The 20,582-nt window shown below is 39.0% G+C and overlaps 1 protein-coding gene across 3 annotated transcripts; it reads left to right on the plus strand.

The window, feature by feature from the left end:
* Positions 1-746: 746 nt before the first annotated feature.
* lpar2b (lysophosphatidic acid receptor 2b) lies at positions 747-18,835 on the plus strand. 3 transcript variants are annotated; one of them, XM_020644430.3, is made up of 6 exons: positions 748-1,110; positions 8,807-9,286; positions 10,534-11,028; positions 12,951-13,210; positions 13,648-13,680; positions 16,684-18,835. In XM_020644430.3, exons 2-5 carry the CDS (start codon positions 9,031-9,033, stop codon positions 13,675-13,677), a joined length of 1,041 nt encoding a protein of 346 aa, XP_020500086.1. In that variant the 5' UTR covers positions 748-1,110; positions 8,807-9,030; the 3' UTR covers positions 13,678-13,680; positions 16,684-18,835. The 3 variants fall into 3 exon arrangements, with proteins under 3 accessions (XP_020500073.1, XP_020500086.1, XP_020500064.1); XM_020644417.3 differs by lacking the exon at positions 13,648-13,680 and having other exon boundaries at positions 747-1,110; positions 12,951-13,183; XM_020644408.3 differs by lacking the exon at positions 13,648-13,680 and having other exon boundaries at positions 749-1,110.
* Positions 18,836-20,582: the final 1,747 nt, after the last annotated feature.

Raw genomic sequence — 20,582 nt, forward strand, 5'->3', positions numbered from 1 at the left:
GTTTTGAGGTACCGGCACATCAGAGGGTTGTTTTCATTCTTTGGGGACTTTCTACCCATTAGTTTAAAGCAGAGGCAGTAGATTTAAGAATTTAAGGCATTTCCCCTTTATTCAATCTGCAGTTGAAAGATGACAGACAGGAAACATGGAGGAGAGACACAAACACAAAGGTCCACAGCTGGAGTGACTGCAGTCACATATGTGTAAAACATAAACACAAGTGAAAGTTTTGGTTAAGCTGAAGATTTGAAAATAGCTTGTGAAGCTTGTAAATATACTCACATCTTTTCTTGGGTGTAAAATAATACATCAAAATGTATTTTTTGACTGACTGTTGTATTAATCGGACCAAGAGAAGCAGTTAAGATTAACAAATTAGATGGAATGTAAAATGTAAAGTAAGGCACAAATTCCTCAAAAGTGGCGCACACTGCCTAAAACTGTTATTTGATCAATTATGCTCATGTTTTTAAGCTCTTGTAAGAATGTGTTGTTAATTTCCTTGTACTTCAAATAATCAATGAAAAAGTGAAAAAAGGTTAGGCTAATTTAGTTGTTTTTTCAGTATCCTTACTTGCCTTGGCCATCAATGATTCACCTCCCACCATGTCAAAATCCTACAGAAGATATTCCCTAGTCGTTCTGTCAATCAACCTCAGCTCCACTCACTGTTATTGGCTGTTTAACCTCCTCGTCAGCTAGGGGGGGAGGATACCACGCGCTCAGGTTGGCAGAAGCCGCATACCAAATATCTTCAGCTCGCTCCTTTGTCACACACAGAGGCAGCAGCAGCAGCGCCTTATCCGTGCCGCACCCATTCTGCTCCATTGCGCGGATCACTGCGCGCAGGTAACAACCGCCTAAAAAAAACGACACTTTTTCTGAACGAAGTTTGACTCATTGAGGACGGAAACAAATGGCTGAAACTGAGCCCTGATTGAAACAGATTTAGAGACACAATAGGCTAAATTATTTTTTTCATCAGTCGCGTTTTACAAAAAAAAGGAGTTCAAAGTGCTCGTGGAGGTGACCTCAGGTAGACTGCGTCCCTACTCGACGAGGATCTGGATTTACTTGGCAAACGAGTTCGTATTCACAAGTATCCTAAAGGTGAGTTACGATTGTTCTCCCTCTTACAACGCTTTCTATTTGTGTCAAATGATTACAGGCTAATTTTTGAATGTGTGAAGTTGGAGAGGCTCCGTATAGGCCTACAGCAACAGGTGTGTTTGTGTGTTTTTGTGTTTTTTTTATTGTTCGTCTTTCGAAATGTTTCACTATGCCTATGCTAAGACATCTGCCCTGTCTCTGAAGTCTGGAGTTCATTACAGCTTGAACATCCCCATCACTGTCAGTTAGATCATGCCCTTTCTGAGAAATGATGACATGTTTTAATCCTACAAAGAGATTTGTGTCTCAAGAAGGGCTGTGTTGTTTTCTTCAACGCCAGATTGAAGATAAAACATTTGCACTGTACTGCGTGAAGAAAGTACATGGCCTAGTTTACCGTCATCATGCTGTAAAATGCAGGTTACAGTTTAGAGAACTGTAAATTGACAAAATATGCCCCAAATAGTCAAATAACATGGTAAGCTTTTACAGTCAACATTTCATAGTGCAGGAGTTACCTGTACTGTGAAATGCAATCCAGAACAACAGTCCTGTTATAAGTCTTTGTGGAGTTTGTGAAGTCCAAGTTTTGGTTACATTGTGTTGACTAATGGCGGTGTCTGAGGTTGTAAATACTAGTCAGTTGTGTTGAACTAAGGTAATATATTTTTTTTTTTACATTAACAGTCATCAGGGGTCATAAAACAGTCTAACAGGATGCAATAGCCTGTATAATAATTCTATTTTCATACATTTATGAATCTTTTAGTAGCCTAAATGAAAATTTAAGAAAACAGTCAAAAGAGATAAACCTCAGACTTTTTGACAGGCACAAACACTAATTCAAATGATTTGCATTTAAAACAATATAGCCATGTTCATTTTGGCAGCTATTTTAGATTTATTTAGGTTTAGATTTAACCTTTTATAGTTTTAAGTCTTGTTTTCGTGGACGGAGATGACAACTCAAAACATTTTAGTCCAGTTTTAGTCAATAAAAAGTCATACCATTTTAATCTTTGGTCAAAACATTTTCTCTCTTTAAACTTTTTCTATAAGTCTATCACAGGTATCAGAAAGGAGACAGGTTGTATTAGCTGTTTTTCTAAACTCTCTCAAACATGTGCAAAACCTTGAACCCAGGTAAAGCACTAAAATGCAGCACACATAGGCCTACTACTGCTGCTGCTGTAATATGAATATACTCATAATAAACTCACAGGGAACATATTACTGATCCATCAATAGCCTACTTTCATTTCTAAAACACAATACTATTGTCAATACTGATATTTGCTACTTCAAATGGAGGACTTGTAGTGGAGTTCTTTCAAACGAGAAAAGAGCGACAGATTTGACCTGATAAACAACTTTTATTCACCTTTAAAAAAGGAGGTAAAATAAGGTAACTGATATTATATCATTCAGACTTTAGTGGAGACTATTGTAAGCTTGTTTCTGCTTGTTGTCACGACAGCTGCAGTGCTCTGCTTCACATGTGCACACACACACACATGCACACTCTCTCGTGCTTGACTGTTTACAAACAGATTACTTGCATAGTTTGGGGGAAATATCATGGATGTTGAATGTCCCACAGTCCGCCACAAACATTTTAGTCCTGTTTCGCACATTAATGAAAACCAAAAAAAGTGTTGTTAGAGTTTTTATGAGCAAATATCTTTCATCAGCATCGTCTCGTCTTCATCAGGAAAAATCAACCGTGATGAACAATTATTATCATTTTTTTTGTCAAGGCAATAAACACTCTAATGAAGTAGACAGTTTTCACAGCATTTTAAGATCTGAATCCAGCACTTTTATTTTAATTTTTACTTCAACTATAGAAAACTATCAGTCCAACATCACAGCTAGAGAAGACTATCTCTCCTTTTTTGGTATCAAGACAAATGTGTCTAGTTCACTTTTAGACACTAACAGAACTACCAGAGCTGCCTCTGAATGTCCTGTCTGAATTATTTGTTCTTTGATGAGGTGGTTTTTGCTCATTATCGTCTTTGAAAAAAAGATTTTAAGGCTGTTTTTCTTCATGCACAGTTCTGTTTGTACTGAGACCATTATATATTTAGAACTTTGGCATCTTTGGTTGGAAGTAAATGTTATCTAGTAGCCAAATAGATTATTAAGGAATATGAAACAAGTTGTACTTAATCTTAGTTATTTCATTATCATCCATCTTTTTATTTTATTTTTGTGTTACCAAAAGTCAAAATAAGAACTTTCAGACTGATGCAAGAAAATGATTCACTCCTGAATGAATTTACGGTTTATAGAGAAAGTGGCCGAGAAGTTCAGAAGGCTGCCTCCAACTGATTTTAGATCTACGAGCTCTATTGCTTTAAAGAGAAACATATTGAAATGTCATATATTGGATGAAATACCAGGGTGTCTCTTAGAAATGCCTGCTTTACCCAACAGACAGTAAAAGACATTTGACCAGCAATGACATTAAACCCAGTAAAATAATACATTCTCTGCTCTGAGAAGCAGGAAGTAAAAGGTGAGGGCATTTTGTTGGTAGAAAAGTTGAACTGTTGGTTTGTTTTGCTTTTTTGTGGGTTTTTCTTGCACCCAAAACACCAAGAGAAACTGCTTGTTAGTGTAAACATATTTGGCTGTAAACATGATGTTAATGTAGATTCTTGCTATAAAGCTGTGCATGATTAGGGATAGTTAAGCCCACTATCATATAAAACAACTCACTGTGAGATCATAAAGTGAGTAGATGAGTTGTCAAAGACAAAGAGAAGAAGGGTAATACTGTATGTCGAACATGATGTCAGTGAATCCTGTTTTAAACTCTTCTTAAACACTTCAGGTAAACAATCTGCAGTCTTACTCTGACATGCCTCCCTCCACGGAGATGATATTGAGATTTATAGATGTTAGATGCAGAGTTTTTAGGTGATATTTAGCTTGTTATTTTTGCATTTTGTGTCAACATATAATGTGAATGAAATATTCATAATAATATTCTTTTGTTACAATCAGGTAAGGTGAGGTAACTGTAATTGTACCCATAGGTAGATTTGGTAAAAGTGTCATGTGAAATTGGGAACATTTCTGGGTAGATAAGATCTTGGGTTTATCCAGGAAGTGTCTGTGCATGTGTCTGTCTGATTAAATAGATAAAGGTAAAATGCAAATGCTATACCTGTTGGTCCCACCATTTGCACGTCTGTACTCCACAGCTGGATGGACGTGGTTTAGAGGGGGCCGTTAATTACAAAGAATGAACCCCTTAGAGAAAACTCCTGAGGAGGTGAGCAGAATTTTGGTTTCTACCTGGAATTAGAGGTTGAAACAGTCAACACCTCCTCCTCTGCTGTGTGTGTGTGTGTGTGTGTGTGTGTGTGTGTGTGTGTGTGTGTGTGTGTGTGTGTGTGTGTGTGTGTGTGTGATCTTTCCTATCGCAAAAAACTTGCTGACTGAAGTTGACATGCTGAGGATCTACTTTCAGAGAGAGGCAGAAAGCTAGGAGGAGGGAGAAGAAGAGACTCGGGTGTGGCTGCGCTGGTAATGACCGGTTTGCATTCAAACTAGTGTTTACTGATTCAACCCAGTCCCATTCACACACAAACACAGGCATATGGTGCATGAAAACACACAGCCATCCAAATGCAGGCCCCTATAGAGCCACACAGAGTGAAAGCATCCCAGTGATGGCCCGGTGACTCATACAAGTAAAGGTTCCGTCACCTCTTTATTGGAAACAGACACACAGCTTGTACACAGTAAGATCAAGATTCAGGAAGTGTCAAAAGAAACAGAAAGCCTTTCTTGTCATTATACTGTTGTGGAACATTTGAAACGCTTCTCTTTAAAGTGCACAAACATACAGGCATCCACAGATACAAACAACTTGCATTCAAGTGAAATCAAAACCTGTTCAGTTGTGATGGTTCAATAACGTACAAAGTCAAACTCACCGCAAACAAAATCCAGATGCTCCAGATACCAAAATCATGTCACTTGTCTTTAATATTCATAACACATATGCAAAACAAAATTTATTCAATTCAGTTTTCTGATGCTCAATGCAAGGCATGTACTCAGTTGTATTTTTTCCTTGAACTGTACGCGGAAATGAGCTTCCTTCTGCAGCTGGAAACAGGTGTGATGACTTCATGATTTCTGTTGAAACTGCTGATTTACATCTGGTTGTTCCACGCCTCGGTGTGCAGCTGCAGCTGCAAAAGTTCAAAACCTGTGGCTGCATAATCACTGTATGGGTTCATATGTGTCTGAGAAGACTTTTTAAACTTTGATGACTCCAATTGCTAAAGGAAAAAGATCCAATAACAGGTAACTTAGTCACTATAAATTCAGCCTTTAACACCTGTTGACTTGGCATCTGTTGCTCACTGCATCAGTCCATCCATTGCGTACCTTTAGGTCATGAAGGAGTCATTCAGTTTGTCTTTGTATGCTCTAAAGAAGGGCAGTAAACAAGAACTGTGTTGCACTTATATGACAAAGAGCTTTGTGACCTTTGCTTCAGAAGTTACATGTATTTAGTTTCACTTTACTGCTTTTTATTGGCTGTTTGCAAAGTCCCTTGAAAATGATTATCTAAGCTATTTGAAATTAGTTTTAGCCCTTAAGGTGCTCACTGAAAAGTTGTAAAGCCATTGCTTGACTCTTTGCTGAACATAAGAAAAGTTTGGTTTTGTGACTGTTGGAAAACGTAATAAGCTGTTCTTTACTTTTCAGAAGAAAGGCTTAAGTTTAGAGGATAAGTGTTGTCTCAAAAGATGGGACCGATCTGATCTTATATCAGTATCGAGTTCGATATGGGTGAAATTTTCAATATCGGACTGACGGCCACAATCCTTGTCACTGATCAAGAACTATATGGTTGGGCACTTTAAACATTCCCAACTCTCGCTTTGAAGACATTCAGACTGAACTGTAAGAACTCGTCTCCATTACAACGTTCAGACGACATGGAACAGTTCCTTCTTTATGTTAAAAAGTACAATTCTTACACTTCAGTTTAAAAGATTTAATTTTGAAGCAGGTGTTGCTGCTTACTGTTTATTATGCAAAGTCAGCACAATGCAATGCTGGGTTTACCACAGCATCGGTATCGGAATCGGATCAGAACTGGAAAAAAGTGGAACGTCTCTAGTCTAAAGACTGCTGGAGGCTGCTGGAATTGTTTGAACTGTTTTTTAAAACTAGAGAGAAACAGCCAACATAAGCCGAGAGCAGCCGATAGAGAAAATGCATGCCTGGTTTTCTCAAAGGCCCAGAGTCTTTCAGGTTGTTAATGAAGCTAGAACTCTGTGTCGTCCCCCATCAGACTCTCCAAACTAGTAATTTATAACAACAAATTGATCATTGAGGTAACTAGCCATCCGTTGTTCCATCCTAAGTGAAAGAAGATAACCAGTGGCCAGTTGTGGTCATGTCTGTATGCGTCAGTTTCTATCTTCAATCAGTCTCAGTACAGATACGGAATAGCACCAAAGAATTGTGAAAAAATTGAATCAGGACACGCGCATATCATCCCACACATAAATGTTTTTTTTTTCTCTTTATTGTGTTTCAGTCAGCCTCTTTTGATGTGTCTATTAGTTCCATTTCTGTAGATACCCTACGTAAAAATACTGGTATCTGCGTCAGAGGGGAAATGTTAGAGCAATGATTTTCACTTTAACTTCCCACTGAAAAGATTTGTTACACAGAAGACAATAGATGTTGGTGATACAAATGTAACACAAATGTTTCCATGTGACTTTCCCCTGAAACTATCTGGCTTGTTTTTTAACATTTCCAGGCCAAAAGCAAGTAAAGTTGAGGTATGATTGTCATGAAAGTCAGCTTAAAAGTTGAAGTCATTATCTCTTTGAGCTCGTATTTAAACACAACATCATGATAGTGACAGAGAGAAAAAGACAATCAGAGAGGTCAACCACAGAGTTCACTGACTGTCCAAATGGGAAGGAAAGGAAGCGACTGTGTGTACATGACTTTGATCTGAAGGGTCTGGTGTCAAAGACCAACTGTAGTTCTTGTGCTTGGTTGACAGCTCATGCGCTGTGGCGGAAGACCCTCAACAGAAACCGAAAAAGACTTGAGGTGTCTCACTTCATTTTCTGCAAACCACACAGATGAGAACTTTTATACAGCTTAAGTCAGAGAAACACATCTGCATGTACCCACAACACAAACTCCTTTATTCTTCTATTCATGTGCAAGTCAAGATTTCTTTTTGCACTTTCCTCAACTGTTTTGTGTCCTTTAATCGAACCCTTTTCTCCCAGCCTTGTCCATTATTTCATTCTTAAGCCCTCCACAGTTCTCACTCTTTCTGCAAATTGTTCTGTTTTAGATTTCTCTCCCCGCACAACCCTCGGCTGGAGAGTGGGTCACTGAGGTTCCCTCCCTATGCGTGCATGTGTGTGTTGTGCATGTTTGGATTGAGATAGAGTTACATAGCTGGATTGTGTAATTGTGAGGTGTGTCTCTGCTGCAGGGAGCTGCTCTGCTGTTTCCATTGTCAACGAAGTTCAACTTGAAAGCAATGGTGCAGTGTGCGTTGTGGCCGCATCGCTGGCTTACACATGAAAACAGAGTGTGTGAGTGAGGGTTGTTGACTCAAAACGCACTGTACACCTCATGCAAGTTTACTGTAAATAGAGGATTAAAGCATGTTGTTGTGGGGCCACATTTGAAATGTGTCTTGAATTGAAGACTGGACTCTGCTGTGGTTGGTTTCAATTACAGCTTCACCGTCATGAAGCTCTTCCATGTTCCTGTCATGACTTGTCAGCCTGTATAGATGCTAATCATTGGGCTCTACTTATATGACAATTAGTGCTGCTGCTGCTTATCAAGATGTTCTGGTTTAACATAACTAGCAAACAAGTAAGGTTGTGAATACACCTTTTTTTTCTTGAATTGGATTTTAAACATTGTTTGCTTGTTTTTATTATTAGTAGTAGGCCTATTTGTTGTACCATTTAGTAGTAAACAAGCTGAAGACCTCATCCATTTCATCTAAAATCTGTTTTGACCTCAAGTTAATAACAATACACTATAAGATATTTTTTCTCATAGTCCCCTGCACAGCTCCTACATTGCACCATTCGTACATTTTGTGTTTTTTATTTCTTATATTTTACATTTTTAAATTCTATTTCATATATTGTAATAGCTTCTTATACTGTATTATTTAAGTTGTTGCTAGTTCTGCGTTATTTCCTTGTTAATTGTTTAGCACTAATACACCAAGTCAAATTCCTTGTGTGTGTTAATGTACTTGGCAATAAAACCCGATTCTGATTCTGATTCTGATGACAGATTGATAGAATGTCCTTTATTGGCTATTTCAAACTCTGCAGCCGGAGAGCATTTCCCTTATAAAATGGAAGCTTTGACTTTGTGGTCTTTTTTAAAGTTCAGTGCAAATACAAATGTCTGGAACAGCTTCCCTTTTTCATTTTAGCCATGTTTCCTGTGTGGTTTTTTGTCCTTGACTGCTTGGTTGACCTGTTCCTCTTCTCATATTCTAATGTTGAATGTTATCAGCTGTTTTCAGTTTAGAAATATAATTTTCAATCTAGACTTTTCACCAGCACTTTCCACAGACCATGTTGTTGTTGTTGTTGTTGTTGTAGGTTTAGTGCTTTCTATAGTTGTCTTGAACTAACACTTCTTTTCTCTGCAGATTACAGACCAGTGAATCCAGAGTTCCAGCGGAGGCCTCAGACTTCAAACCGGATCCTTCGAGTCCTCACCTGTCCAGCTGATGGCATGCGGATCTCCAAACCATTGGGACGGGCGAGTCTGAATGAAGCCCTAAACTTTCCTCTCCGCCTCTCCTCTGCAACACCGCTCTCCTCTTTATCCCCTCTGCCTCTTCTTTGATCATCATCCACCTGTCATCTCAACATGGACACCAAAACTGAAGACAAGGACGGTTGCCACTACAACAAAACCGTCAAGTTTTTCTATGAGGAGAGTGGGAAAAACATCAGCGACCACTGGCGAAATCGTGACTATGTGATTGTCAGTCTGGGCATGACGGTCTGCTTCATCGTCATCTTCTCAAACCTTTTGGTCATGGGCGCTATTTTAAAAAACAGACGCTTTCACTTTCCCATCTACTATCTGCTGGGTAACCTGGCTTTGGCAGACCTCTTTTCAGGTACAACGTTTTTTTAATTTTCATAAAGTCTTTCCAGTGATGTAGTTGTGCCTAAAGAAGCGGCTATACTCTTAAATTGATCCTTAAATGTATTTTCAAGTTGCTCTTCCAACAGAGGTTAAACAGCCTCTGTTATATACAGTGACATTGAAGACTACTCCTGCATATTTACTTAGTGTGAAAGGTCATCCCTTCACCATCCTACGAAAAATAAATGCAATATACTGCTGAATATTTGTTAATCAGAGGGGATTTAGAAGTGGGTATACCCTATGGAGGATGATAAACCTTATAACCCTGTATATGTAGGGTATAGGGTGTATACCCTGCACTACACCGCTGAGTCTTACTTGAAATGATAGGAGAATACTGCAAACCCAGGTCTGATAGAAACGATCTTTATTGTCTGTTTCATAAAAACCATTGAAAGGCAGTAAAGCAGGTCTTCAATAAACAAACATACAAACACAATAAACACCATATAAAAACTCAACTCAAATAATAGTATGGTGGTAATAAAAAAGCTGTTATAGTAATGATAAATAATGTGTCAATTAGGCAAGCATTAAGCTCTGAATGTACCCATTCTTAGTCTTTTTGTCCCTTCTGATACTCCACCTTACTCTCGCACTTTGGCCGGTCAGTATGTGCTCGGTGTTTAATTGTATTCTTATGTTATTAAAATACTAGAAAAAAAAGTCTTAAATGATGCCTGGTTTACCCAACAGTCTGAGGAAATGACAAACCAAGCTTTGTCATTTTGTTAGCTCTCACTGAAGAATGAGATTTTCCACAGACTCATTTAATGAACGTAAAACACTTAATCATCCTATTAAAACAGTTAGAATAGAAATTTAGGCTGCTTGGATTTTATCTCGCACTATATGCCCTAAAGACATCAAAACCTGCTTCACTCTTTTTAAATGAAACTATAATACTTAGGTTTTTTTTTTTTTTTAATGCAGTGTTAATCCATTGTTTACTATTCTTCTTAAATATCTTCTGCAACAATAACTATGCGCTATAGTATTGAAAACCAAGTGAAAACAATTTTGAAGTTGACATCCAAAAATGACTAGATTGTAAAATAGAGTATTATACTGTCACTTCTAGAACAGGTACATTTTTAATACCTAATAATTTTAGCATGCAAGCCTTAAAAGAACAAAATAAGCCACCATGTGAAGTGTTTTGTAGCTCTTTTTAATCCTTTGTGTGGTATTGACCGCGGACTTTCCTCTCTCCAGGTGTCTCCTACCTGCACTTGATGTTTCATACTGGTCCCTGGACCATTAAGCTGTCTAAGCACCAGTGGTTTGTGCGCCAGGGGCTGATCGACACCAGCCTGACAGCTTCGGTCTTAAACCTGCTGGCTGTGGCCGTGGAGCGTCATCAGACCATCTTCAACATGCAGCTGCATAGTAAGATGAGCACGCGGCGAGTCTTCATCATCATGATCTTCATCTGGCTGGTGGCCATCGTCATGGGCCTGGTTCCCACCATGGGCTGGCACTGCCTGTGTGACCTGGAAAAGTGCTCCACCATGGCGCCCATGTACAGTCGCAGCTATCTGGTGTTCTGGGCCACCCTCAACCTGCTCATCTTCTCCATCATGGTGGCCGTCTACACCCGAATATTTATCTATGTGAGGCACAAGAGCAAGCAGATGTCACATCACACCAGCCAGATGAGGCACAGAGAGACTGTGTTCAACCTGATGAAGACGGTCTCCATGATCCTGGGTGAGGAAACACTGTTTTTTAACACAACTTAAAATGCTGTTAACCTGAAGTACAATAACTCAGTGTGTGTTTTTAGTCGATGTGTGTATAACAGAGACAACAGAGTCTAGGGCTACAATTAACAATTGTATTACCCGGTCATTTTTGGGGGATTTATTACTCTGTCTGTGATACATAAAAAAAAAAAGGCAATCACAATTTCCCAGAACCCAAAGTGACTTCTCCAAAGTGTTTCTTTGTGCAACCAGAAGTCTGACACTCAAACATTATTCATTTAGTATCATGAATGGCAAAAAAAAAAAAAGCAGGAACTTCAACATAGACATCAACATTTATAGTCCTTTATCAGAAAATTTGGAAATGCATGTCAATTCTTCAATTCAATAATGGACCAATCGGTGCAGCTTCACCTGTGTCATGTTCCACCTCGCAGCTTTAAGCCAAGTCTCAAACCTGTCAGAAAGAGTCAAAAAGAAAGCACATGTTGGAGGCTTTGCTGATAGAAGAGTAGCTTGATCAGGAAAATGATTGAATGTGGGTATAGAACAGTGATCCCAACAGAGATCTGGAGAATGGTGAAACTACAAAGGAAAGAGGAAAATAATTAAGATTGAACGAGCAATAATCTAACCTTAAGTGAGAACTGTTCATAATGCTCAGGGATGATGTGCTTTCATCTGGTATTTCCACTGAAAATCTATCTGTTGACAGACCAAACACAGAAATCTCTCCTTGTACTATAAACAAGGTATACTTACATGAAGAGACATCATTAAACAGACTAAAAGATGGTTGTTGGAACTTCAAATTGTACAGAGATTACTACATATTGCTATGATGCTCAGATGTTGCCATGTTAGGGGCAGACAGCACACACACACACACACACACACACACACACACACACACACACACACACACACACACACACACACACACCGAACACACACACAGGCATGCAGGCTTCTCTCTCCGCGCGTCTCTACTTGTTAAAACAGACTTTACTCCCCCAACATATCACTCCTTCTCCTGCCCTGATTTCTCTTGTTTTCTGCTGCACTTCTTTGCTCCTCTCCTCTCTCTTTCCCAGCCTCCCCAACTCTCCGGCTCTTGCATTTTGAACTTTGGATTAAATTCCTCCAAGTTTTTAAAATGTTACTTGTCTTTCTCCCGTCGCCAAGCAGCCAGTATTCAGCACCTCTGGCATGTGAGGAGGGCGAGGAAAACCCTGAGCATGCCCTGACATAGTTCAGTTCCTTTGACAGAAAACAGCTCCTCTCCTGAAAATACGACACCACCACACATCAGTCTTCTGTGTTTGCGACGACCGCCTCAAAGGTTTTGACCTTGACGTTGAGGTCTTTTTTTTTTTCCCAGTATAATTGGGATATATTGCCTTTTTATCATGCCGTCAAATTCCTCTCTCAGAGTTAAGATTTTCATGTGAGGATCGGCATGTAGTTGTGACACTTAAGGTTATGGCCAGGGACTGAGGAATGCATTACACACTGTTCATGTATGTGTGTGTGTTACCACATCGTTTCCGTCTGTAGCCCATGCGTTTACATTATCCAGCTCTGAATGTGCTGCGTGTGTGTGTGCACATAATGAATTCCTGAGCTGCCTCATCGAATATTATGATAATGAAATCTGATCATACAGACTAAACCCAGTCCACATGCCAACATGTTATGTATCTCTGTGTGTGTGTGTGTGTGTGTGTGTGTGTGTGTGTGTGTGTGCGCGCGCGCACATTGTCCAGAGAGGAATTAACAGTACATTCCCTTTCTCACCTAGCTGCCCTTCTTCTTCTTCTTCTTCTATCCTCCTCTTTTATATTTGACTCCTCTTGTTGATTTTCACTGTTATTACAAGTCTCCTAACAACCTTATGTACTCTCCCTCTCCGTCCTCCCCCATCAGGCTGTTTTGTGCTCTGCTGGACGCCCGGCCTGGTGGTGCTGCTGCTCGATGGTCTGGGCTGCGACAGGTGCAAGGTGCTGCGCTACGAGAAGTACTGCCTAGTGCTGGCGGAGTGCAACTCCTTCGTCAACCCCATCATCTACTCGTTCAGGGACAAAGACATGAGGAGGACCTTCAAGGATATCCTGTGCTGCCTATGCCCATGGGGCCGCAACGCAAAGAGCAGCTCTGAGGTGCAATTTAACACCCTGGACCGCGAGGTATTGTCTGAGAGCAATGAAGACAGCAATCACAAACAAAACAACCACTCGCACTAAGGACTCTTAAAGAGAAATCACACTGAGAACCAAAACTAAAAGCATGACCACTACAGTCACCAGTCTTTGCAGCTTTTTATGACCAACTAGTAAGATGGTCACTATAAAATGTCAGGCTACCTTTAAATTCAGCTCCTTAGCTGTAGTCTTACCTTTCACTCCAAAAAAAACCTTAAACTTATGGTTTAATATATTTTTTCATAGTAAAGACAAAGATGAAACCTCTGGCCATTCCCATTGAAAAGAAACTTCCACTTAACCATCCTGTGCATTAACAAGTATTTTACAAGTCAGTCAACCATTCATTTAAATGTTCTGATTCACTCATCCTGCTCTCCTGACCTCTTTCTCATTTATTTTTATGTACACAACCCATCCAGCACTCGTTGATCAACAAAGTTGGCAGCTAGCTGGTAAGCAAAGTGTAGCATTTTAAAATGTTTGAGTGACTAAAGACCCTCAAATAATCCCTTTTTAGCTGGTGAAGACCAGAGTTGATATTAGACTTTATTTGGTTGACAGATAGACAAATCCAAATGAAAGTTTATGTTTCTACTTAACTGCCTTTGTTCAAATCAGAAACTAAAAGAGATATGTTGATTTTTCAGTGTTGTGTTAAGACTGTTTCTGCAGCACCAAAGTGGCCACCCAAGTTTTCTATTGTAGGCTTAAGGAGACATCATTGTGGTTTTCTTTCTTTTTCTTTTTTTAGTTAGATTTTGAGTCGAGGTTTTCTCGCTCAGTGGAGTACTTAACTCCACCACCTTTTCGACAAAAGGAATACGACACATTTTAAATGCAATGCAACATAGAATCCTCTAAAAAAAGAAAGAAATCAATTTAAACTGCATATCAATTCATCCCCTGGAAAAAGCACAGATCAAGAGCTTTGCATATAAAGCAGGATTGCACCTGATGCTTCTTACCACTAAACAGACTGTCATTAGATTCAAATGTGGGGATTTATAGTTAGAAAGTGTTTTTTCTGTCATGCTTTGACCAAATCTAAATAAATGTGCTTCTGCTTTCTGGGCGCTCTAAACACTGTTGAATATAAAATGTCCTTCTTCCTCCTCTGTTGTCCTGCAGTATGACTGTAACCACTGGAGTTAGAGAGTCTGTAACTTCTAACAAATGATGCAGTGTTTTAGTAAGCCGTCTGCTGATGCGTCTTTAGCAGCACGGCTTCAAGTTTGAATTAATTGTTGAGCTCTGTGCTGCCTAATGCAATGCTAATTAACAACTGTAGATCAACTAGTGAGCAAATACAAGCATGGAACACACACTGCTCTCACAGAGGTGCAGATTTCATTGTTGTCCAACAAGGAGTGTGGGTGTTGCACCTTTATTCCTCAAACCTGAATGTGCAGAACCCCGAATTTGGTCTCATCTTCTCAATCTATCACCACAACGTTCAGATTTAGGTAAAACAATTACATCAGGTAAAAAAAGGTGCCCTTTCTGTAATTCTTAAAGGGTCAAGTATTTTGTATCAATTATTTTGGTACTTGTGGAAAAATGGACGTGTCTTTTGATCCCCTGAGCTGAACAAAGACAGTGAAAGAAGAACACAAGTAAAATAAAGTGTTGTAATTGTCTAAGTAAACTTTTCTTCAGCTTTGCTGAGCTTCAACTGTAGCAGCACTCTTTATGTCAGTTCTTGAGCGTGAGCTGTTTTCCCCTCTGCCTTTATATGAATTACATCAGATTTGTGTGACAATTCCAAGCACACATTGTGCTCTTGAAATTATTACTGCATGAGAAAGCTATATTATGAGCAAACCAAAATCACTTTTTTGCTCAATAAATCTTTGGAGTGTTCTGTCATCAACAGATGTTCACAATAATCGCTTTCTCACACAGTTTTCTGGAACCTGCAGACTGCTGCTCAATTGGGGAGGTCTCTGATTGGCTCTTTGGGCTCTTATCTGGTCTGTAGTACGAGTACTTGCGTGACTAGGCAGCTGAATGAATCTACCGGGCAAAGGCCCAGTGGCTCAATAAGAGTCAGGAGACCCTTAACAACTGAAACGCTACTCAAAGTGTCTGTTATCATTTGTTGTTTGAAAGATAGATAGATAGATAGATAGATAGATAGATACTTTAAAGCCATGAAAGCCAATGAAACAATACCTAACAGCCACTAAAAATGACCACAAAGAGCCACAAAACAAGAAATTACGAAATACGAATGACTATAAAAGGTTCAAATATATGCAAATGAGCAGAGAGAGGCACGGAACCCTTCTACAAAAAAATACAAATGGTGATGACCTCGATCACAGCCCTCTGATCTCATAAAACGTTAATGTCACACTGCCTCGTACCGTAAACACGTTTATATAGTGCAATTACACAAATGCCCGGAATTACCCCGCTGTCTAATGTTGCTTAGTTTATACGGCACACCACATTTGGATGTCCTCTGTGAGCTGTTTGCTAATGTGTGTATGCATGTGCGTGTTTGTCAGATTGCGTGCTCTTGTTAAACGTGTCCAGATGTGTGCTTGTGGTTGGAGTGGGTCATGCTCCTTGCCACATTTCATTTGACTTGTAAATCTGGCATGTGTGTATGTTGGAGGCATGCTCTCTCTCTCACACACACACACACACACACACACACACACAGACATGTAGGCTGGGCTGTTAACAGGAAATGCAGTCATTAGTGTGTAATCTTTTTATTTTTAGTGTGAGTATTGTTTCATTTCTTTCTTGTTGGTGACATTAGATCAGAAAAAATGGAGGAGGAACTTGTTCGGACAAATGTGCATTTTTTTTGTGTGCTTTGATAATAAAACGTGCAGGGACTAATACGTTTAAAAGGAAGTAAAAAAATTTATAGATGTTACAGTTATTATCTATAAACACTCCTGAAGGGAGTGCCATTGAAGAATCTTTTAAGGGGATATGTTTTTATTCAAAATATATTCTTTGCCTTTAGGATTCACATAAATCAATACGATCATGCTTACCGTTTTCATACTATTATAGGTATAAGTGTTGTTTTGACATTTTAGAAACGTGTTCATATTGTTCTGGGTTTATTTTTGTACAACATTGTTACTACTTATACAAATAAATGCCTACATCGACCTACATTTATGCTGTCTGCTCTTGTCTGTCTGCAGCATGATTGCTTTTGCGATAACCAGTCAAATATTAATTTTGGCATCATGTCAGACTGTGTAGAAATGTGTAGAAATGTAGGAATAAACATGTTTTTTCTATCTTTCTCTCTGAGCTTGACTTTTCTCTTTTTGCTAGTTCAGACACGACTAACCCAATTTCTTCTGTTCTCTTTTCCCTGCTTCACCTAATCCCTGCTCCTTTGTTATTCCCCCCCCCCCCCCCCCGATTCCTCACCTCGTTCCAACTCTCTCCTCACACTCTTATCTGTCTCTCCACCTCTTCAGAAGTATAAATCTCGTACCACCGAGCTGACAGAGAGGAGCAACGGGACACTTCTCATCCGCTCAGAGGACACGCCTGTCTCCTCAGAAAAGTGGAAGTAATGCATACAACCACAAACTTTCAACACATGAGACAGAATGCAGACGGACATTTTACGATGAAATCCTTCCATCTGTGCATGTACACGTAAACATAAGACCTCAGAGTGTGTGACAGGGCCAGAAACTGTTTATTCTATAGGTAAAGTTTAGATTTGACCTCAGCACTCAATGGTTATACTTTTTGTTGTCTTCATCACTGGGCAGGAAGACCTTGGAAACTTCTAACAATCGGCTAACATTACCTTGGAATACGAATTTAAATGTAGTTGGCAGAAGAGGCTGATTTGCACTCTGTCGTCGCCTTTCAGCAGAAGAAAGGAGAATAACCACCCATTACTCATCCATTCTAAACAACATGGGGGGGCGTTGGAGAGCTTACATCCTGTTGAGACATAAATGAAGCTCCATTTTTTCCCTAAACACATGCTGTTGTAAGAGAGAGGTCAGAATAACTGGAAGAAACTGGCAATGCGTGGAAGAACTGACTAATAATGTGTTTGTCTTTATGTCATCTAGTTGAATAGGTTCTGTATCAAATGGCTTTAGCTTGTATCCTCTAATCATGAGGGTCATAATGTTCAGTGTGTTGAAACTGTTACAGAGCTGTTTGAGCCACCATGTGATCTTTTTCAAACTGCAGTTGTAGTTGCTGTTGAAATAGTCCGCATTTCTGTTAATCAGACACACTCTAATTGATAAATGAAGGTAGGAAAAATTACTAGAATCATCCCCAACCCATCCCACACAACCAAAATCAAAACAGTTTCAACATAACATTGGGATTTAGTAGAGTCATTGTAACTTTGTCTATGAAATGACATCATACATTAAGACTTTTAAGATGCTGTCAGAGGCCACTTCAACTTCACATGAAACAAGTGCCATGATGTCCTGGGCCCAGTTGTTCAAAAGTAATCCGTCCCAAAAACAATCAGATTGTATACAATCTCAAAACTTTTTTTTTCTTGAAGAAAAAGGGATTAAGACTAAGGATTGGATTAGGCAGTACAGCCTTGGTTTTCATCCATTTACTGTATAACCCCAGTTTGTGTTTTATAAAACTTTACAGTGGGATGACTTTGAAAATGATCAAATTACGATGTTTTTAAATTATCTTTTGTTATTATCATTTTTTAAATATTTTTCTTTAAAATAGCTGAATCCATACAATGACATTGTTGATAAAGTAGACATTAAGTTCCCCATCATAAATGCACCAAGTAACTCAATATTTGTAGAAAAAGATATTTAAAGCAGCTCTTTTAGTTTGTGTTGATTTTGGTTCCCCCCTGTGGTCAAGGCATGTCATTTGAAGTCCCTTTTAGAGCACATGTAAAGGTTATCCAATCCAGTTTGTATTTGAAACACCAAAAGTTAGCTGGATTACAGTACCTGATCCTGATGAGGAAAAGAAGTGGATTTCCAAATCCGGATAATTTGAAATCCCAAATAAAGCTTTTGAACAATCGGGCCCTGGGTTTAATAAAGAACTGTTAGTTGGTTGATTATTAAATCGTTAACCACTGACGGTTATATTGATTTTCACAGACTTTTTAAAGTATTACATTAGGGTTTCCAGGTTGTTAAAAATATGTAAATTATGCTGTTTAAACGAGCCGGTTTATTTATGCAGAACTTCAAGAAATGTGTGTCCTGTCTTTTAAAAAGGGTGAAAACTATGTGATGTTTAATTTTAATTTTAAATTTTTCATAAATTGCACTGACCACACATCGTGGATTAGATCCTGTTTGCAGTGCAGGGGTTTCAACTCATCAGAATTGTTTCTTTTTCTAATTTAAGATTGCAGGCTGTCCCTTCTCCAAACATTCGTTTTTCTATATGCACGTTTTCATTCGCTGTTTGCTACTGACACTTTGGTGTTTGCATTGTGTAAATGCTCTCTGTGCTTTTGTAAAATGATTGTGATATAAACCTTTATTTATGATCACAGTAACTGTAGATATTATGTACAGTATTTAGTGCAGTTTGGAAGATTTGCCATGTCAAAAAAAACATTAAAAGACATACATCTAGTCTTATGGATCAAACCGAGATATGTGTTTAATTCTAAATGATTCGACTGAGCAAACAAGACAAGTAAGAGATGATATGAAGCTTTTAGAGTTGACACATTACAGCAAATTGATGCTAATATTGCATTGAACTGATGTCAAGATGTTAGTAGGAAAGAGCCTTCCAAGGAGTTTTCTCTCAGAAGCTTTGGTTTCCGCAATTCGTGCAAATCTCAATGAGTCTGTTCGAAGAGACTTCTGCTACTTTTAGCCGTCAATCCGTCTCATTTTCTTACAGTTTTTCCTTGACTGAGGTAAAGAAAACATATTGTTGAGCCCCGAGCTCTTTCCCAGGTTCTTCATCTGCTCTCCTCCGCCCGTCTCCTTCCCTCCTGGTGAAGTTTTCTGCATCGCCTCCTTCCTCATGTTCCCCAGAGAGAATCTTTTCAGTGATATTGGCTCTTTCTTGTCTGTTGGCAGAGAGAATCTCTTCTGGGAATGTTTCTCCTTCCTCAGGTTATCCAGGTTCAGTTTACCCAGGACACTCTTCTTGCTGTTCTTCTTCTTGCGTTTGCTATTTGGCAGCGCCCCCTTCAGGTCACTCCAGGCTTTGTTCAGAGACGACTTTTTTTTCTTCCTCTGCCAGAAAAATGTTTGCTTAGAGGAAGAACCACCCATCACCAGCGTGCCTGCAGGAGGATGAAAAATGTCATCAACCTTTGTCATTAAACATGCGCGTAAAAGCCCAGGAGGCGATGACAAACTGTACACAACCACTGAAGAGGTTTGATTCCAGTCTATTAAAGTCTGAAAGGTAATGAACATAATACACAAGTGTTTTTAAGGTGTGCAAATTCACATTTTAATTTAATGCCAAATATATATTTTAAGTATATATATTAAAGTTTTCAAAGAAGGGGGGACTTTTTTGTGACTTATGGACAGAACTTTTTGGGGAAATAAAAGCTTGGGACTCCTGATCCCACTAAAGGAGTCCATGGGGGGTAATTAAACCACTTTAAGAGAACCACACACATGTTGACACATGTATCAGCATTCGTTTTGTTCACTACATGACTTTTACACAAAAACAAAATGTCTTGTTCTTTTTAAGTAACACATCACAGACTTGACAAAATAAGACATAATGACAAATAAAAACTAAAGGTAAAGGGGAAACATGTTTTGTATGATGCCCAAAGCCAGAATTGAATCCAACATCAATCCTCAGAAAGAAGTCAACATGTACCCTTGTTTACACATCATACAAAAACAAACAATAACCTCCAGAACAAAAAAATGTTCTTACTCACCCGGTTGCTCTCAGCAGTCTTGTGGTTTGTTTTTGTCCTGCGGGTCCTGAGCTACAAATGGACTCTAAAAAAACTCAAAACAAGGAGTCTCTTCTTATCCTTGTCATCATGTAAGCTTTGATGAGCCAGATGAAGATGGCGACAGATTCTACATCTGAACCAGTGCAGAGACCAGCAGAGAAGAACTAGCTGACCTTAATTCCTGAAATCTTTGAGCCTACCAAACTGGTTCAGTGACATTCCCAAAACATTGACTGTGCTTCAGTTTCTTCTGTTTCAGAGACACTTGAAATGTCGTCAGACTTTGACTGCATGTTAATGTCATTATAGTTGTGTTCAACAGTGTAATCAAGTTCTTTTAAAGGTTTTTTTTCCCCAGCAGGTACTTTCATAGCAGGGCAATTCAGGTGTTACAACTTAAGTAAACTTTTAACACCTTTTTTTTGTTTTTCTTACTGTGATGTGACAAAACTA

Source organism: Labrus bergylta, chromosome 1, assembly GCF_963930695.1.
Source record: "Labrus bergylta chromosome 1, fLabBer1.1, whole genome shotgun sequence".
In the NCBI taxonomy this organism is placed as follows: Eukaryota; Metazoa; Chordata; class Actinopteri; order Labriformes; family Labridae; genus Labrus; species Labrus bergylta.

What these genes read in the sequence shown, in the direction of transcription:
- lpar2b (XM_020644408.3), top strand. Translation starts at nt 9,031, where the DNA reads ATGGACACCAAAACTGAAGACAAGGACGGTTGCCACTACAACAAAACC. An exon ending in TTTGGCAGACCTCTTTTCAG is followed by an intron (nt 9,287 to 10,533) that starts GTACAACGTTTT and finishes TCCTCTCTCCAG; the next exon opens with GTGTCTCCTACCTGCACTTG. An exon ending in GACGGTCTCCATGATCCTGG is followed by an intron (nt 11,029 to 12,950) that starts GTGAGGAAACAC and finishes CTCCCCCATCAG; the next exon opens with GCTGTTTTGTGCTCTGCTGG.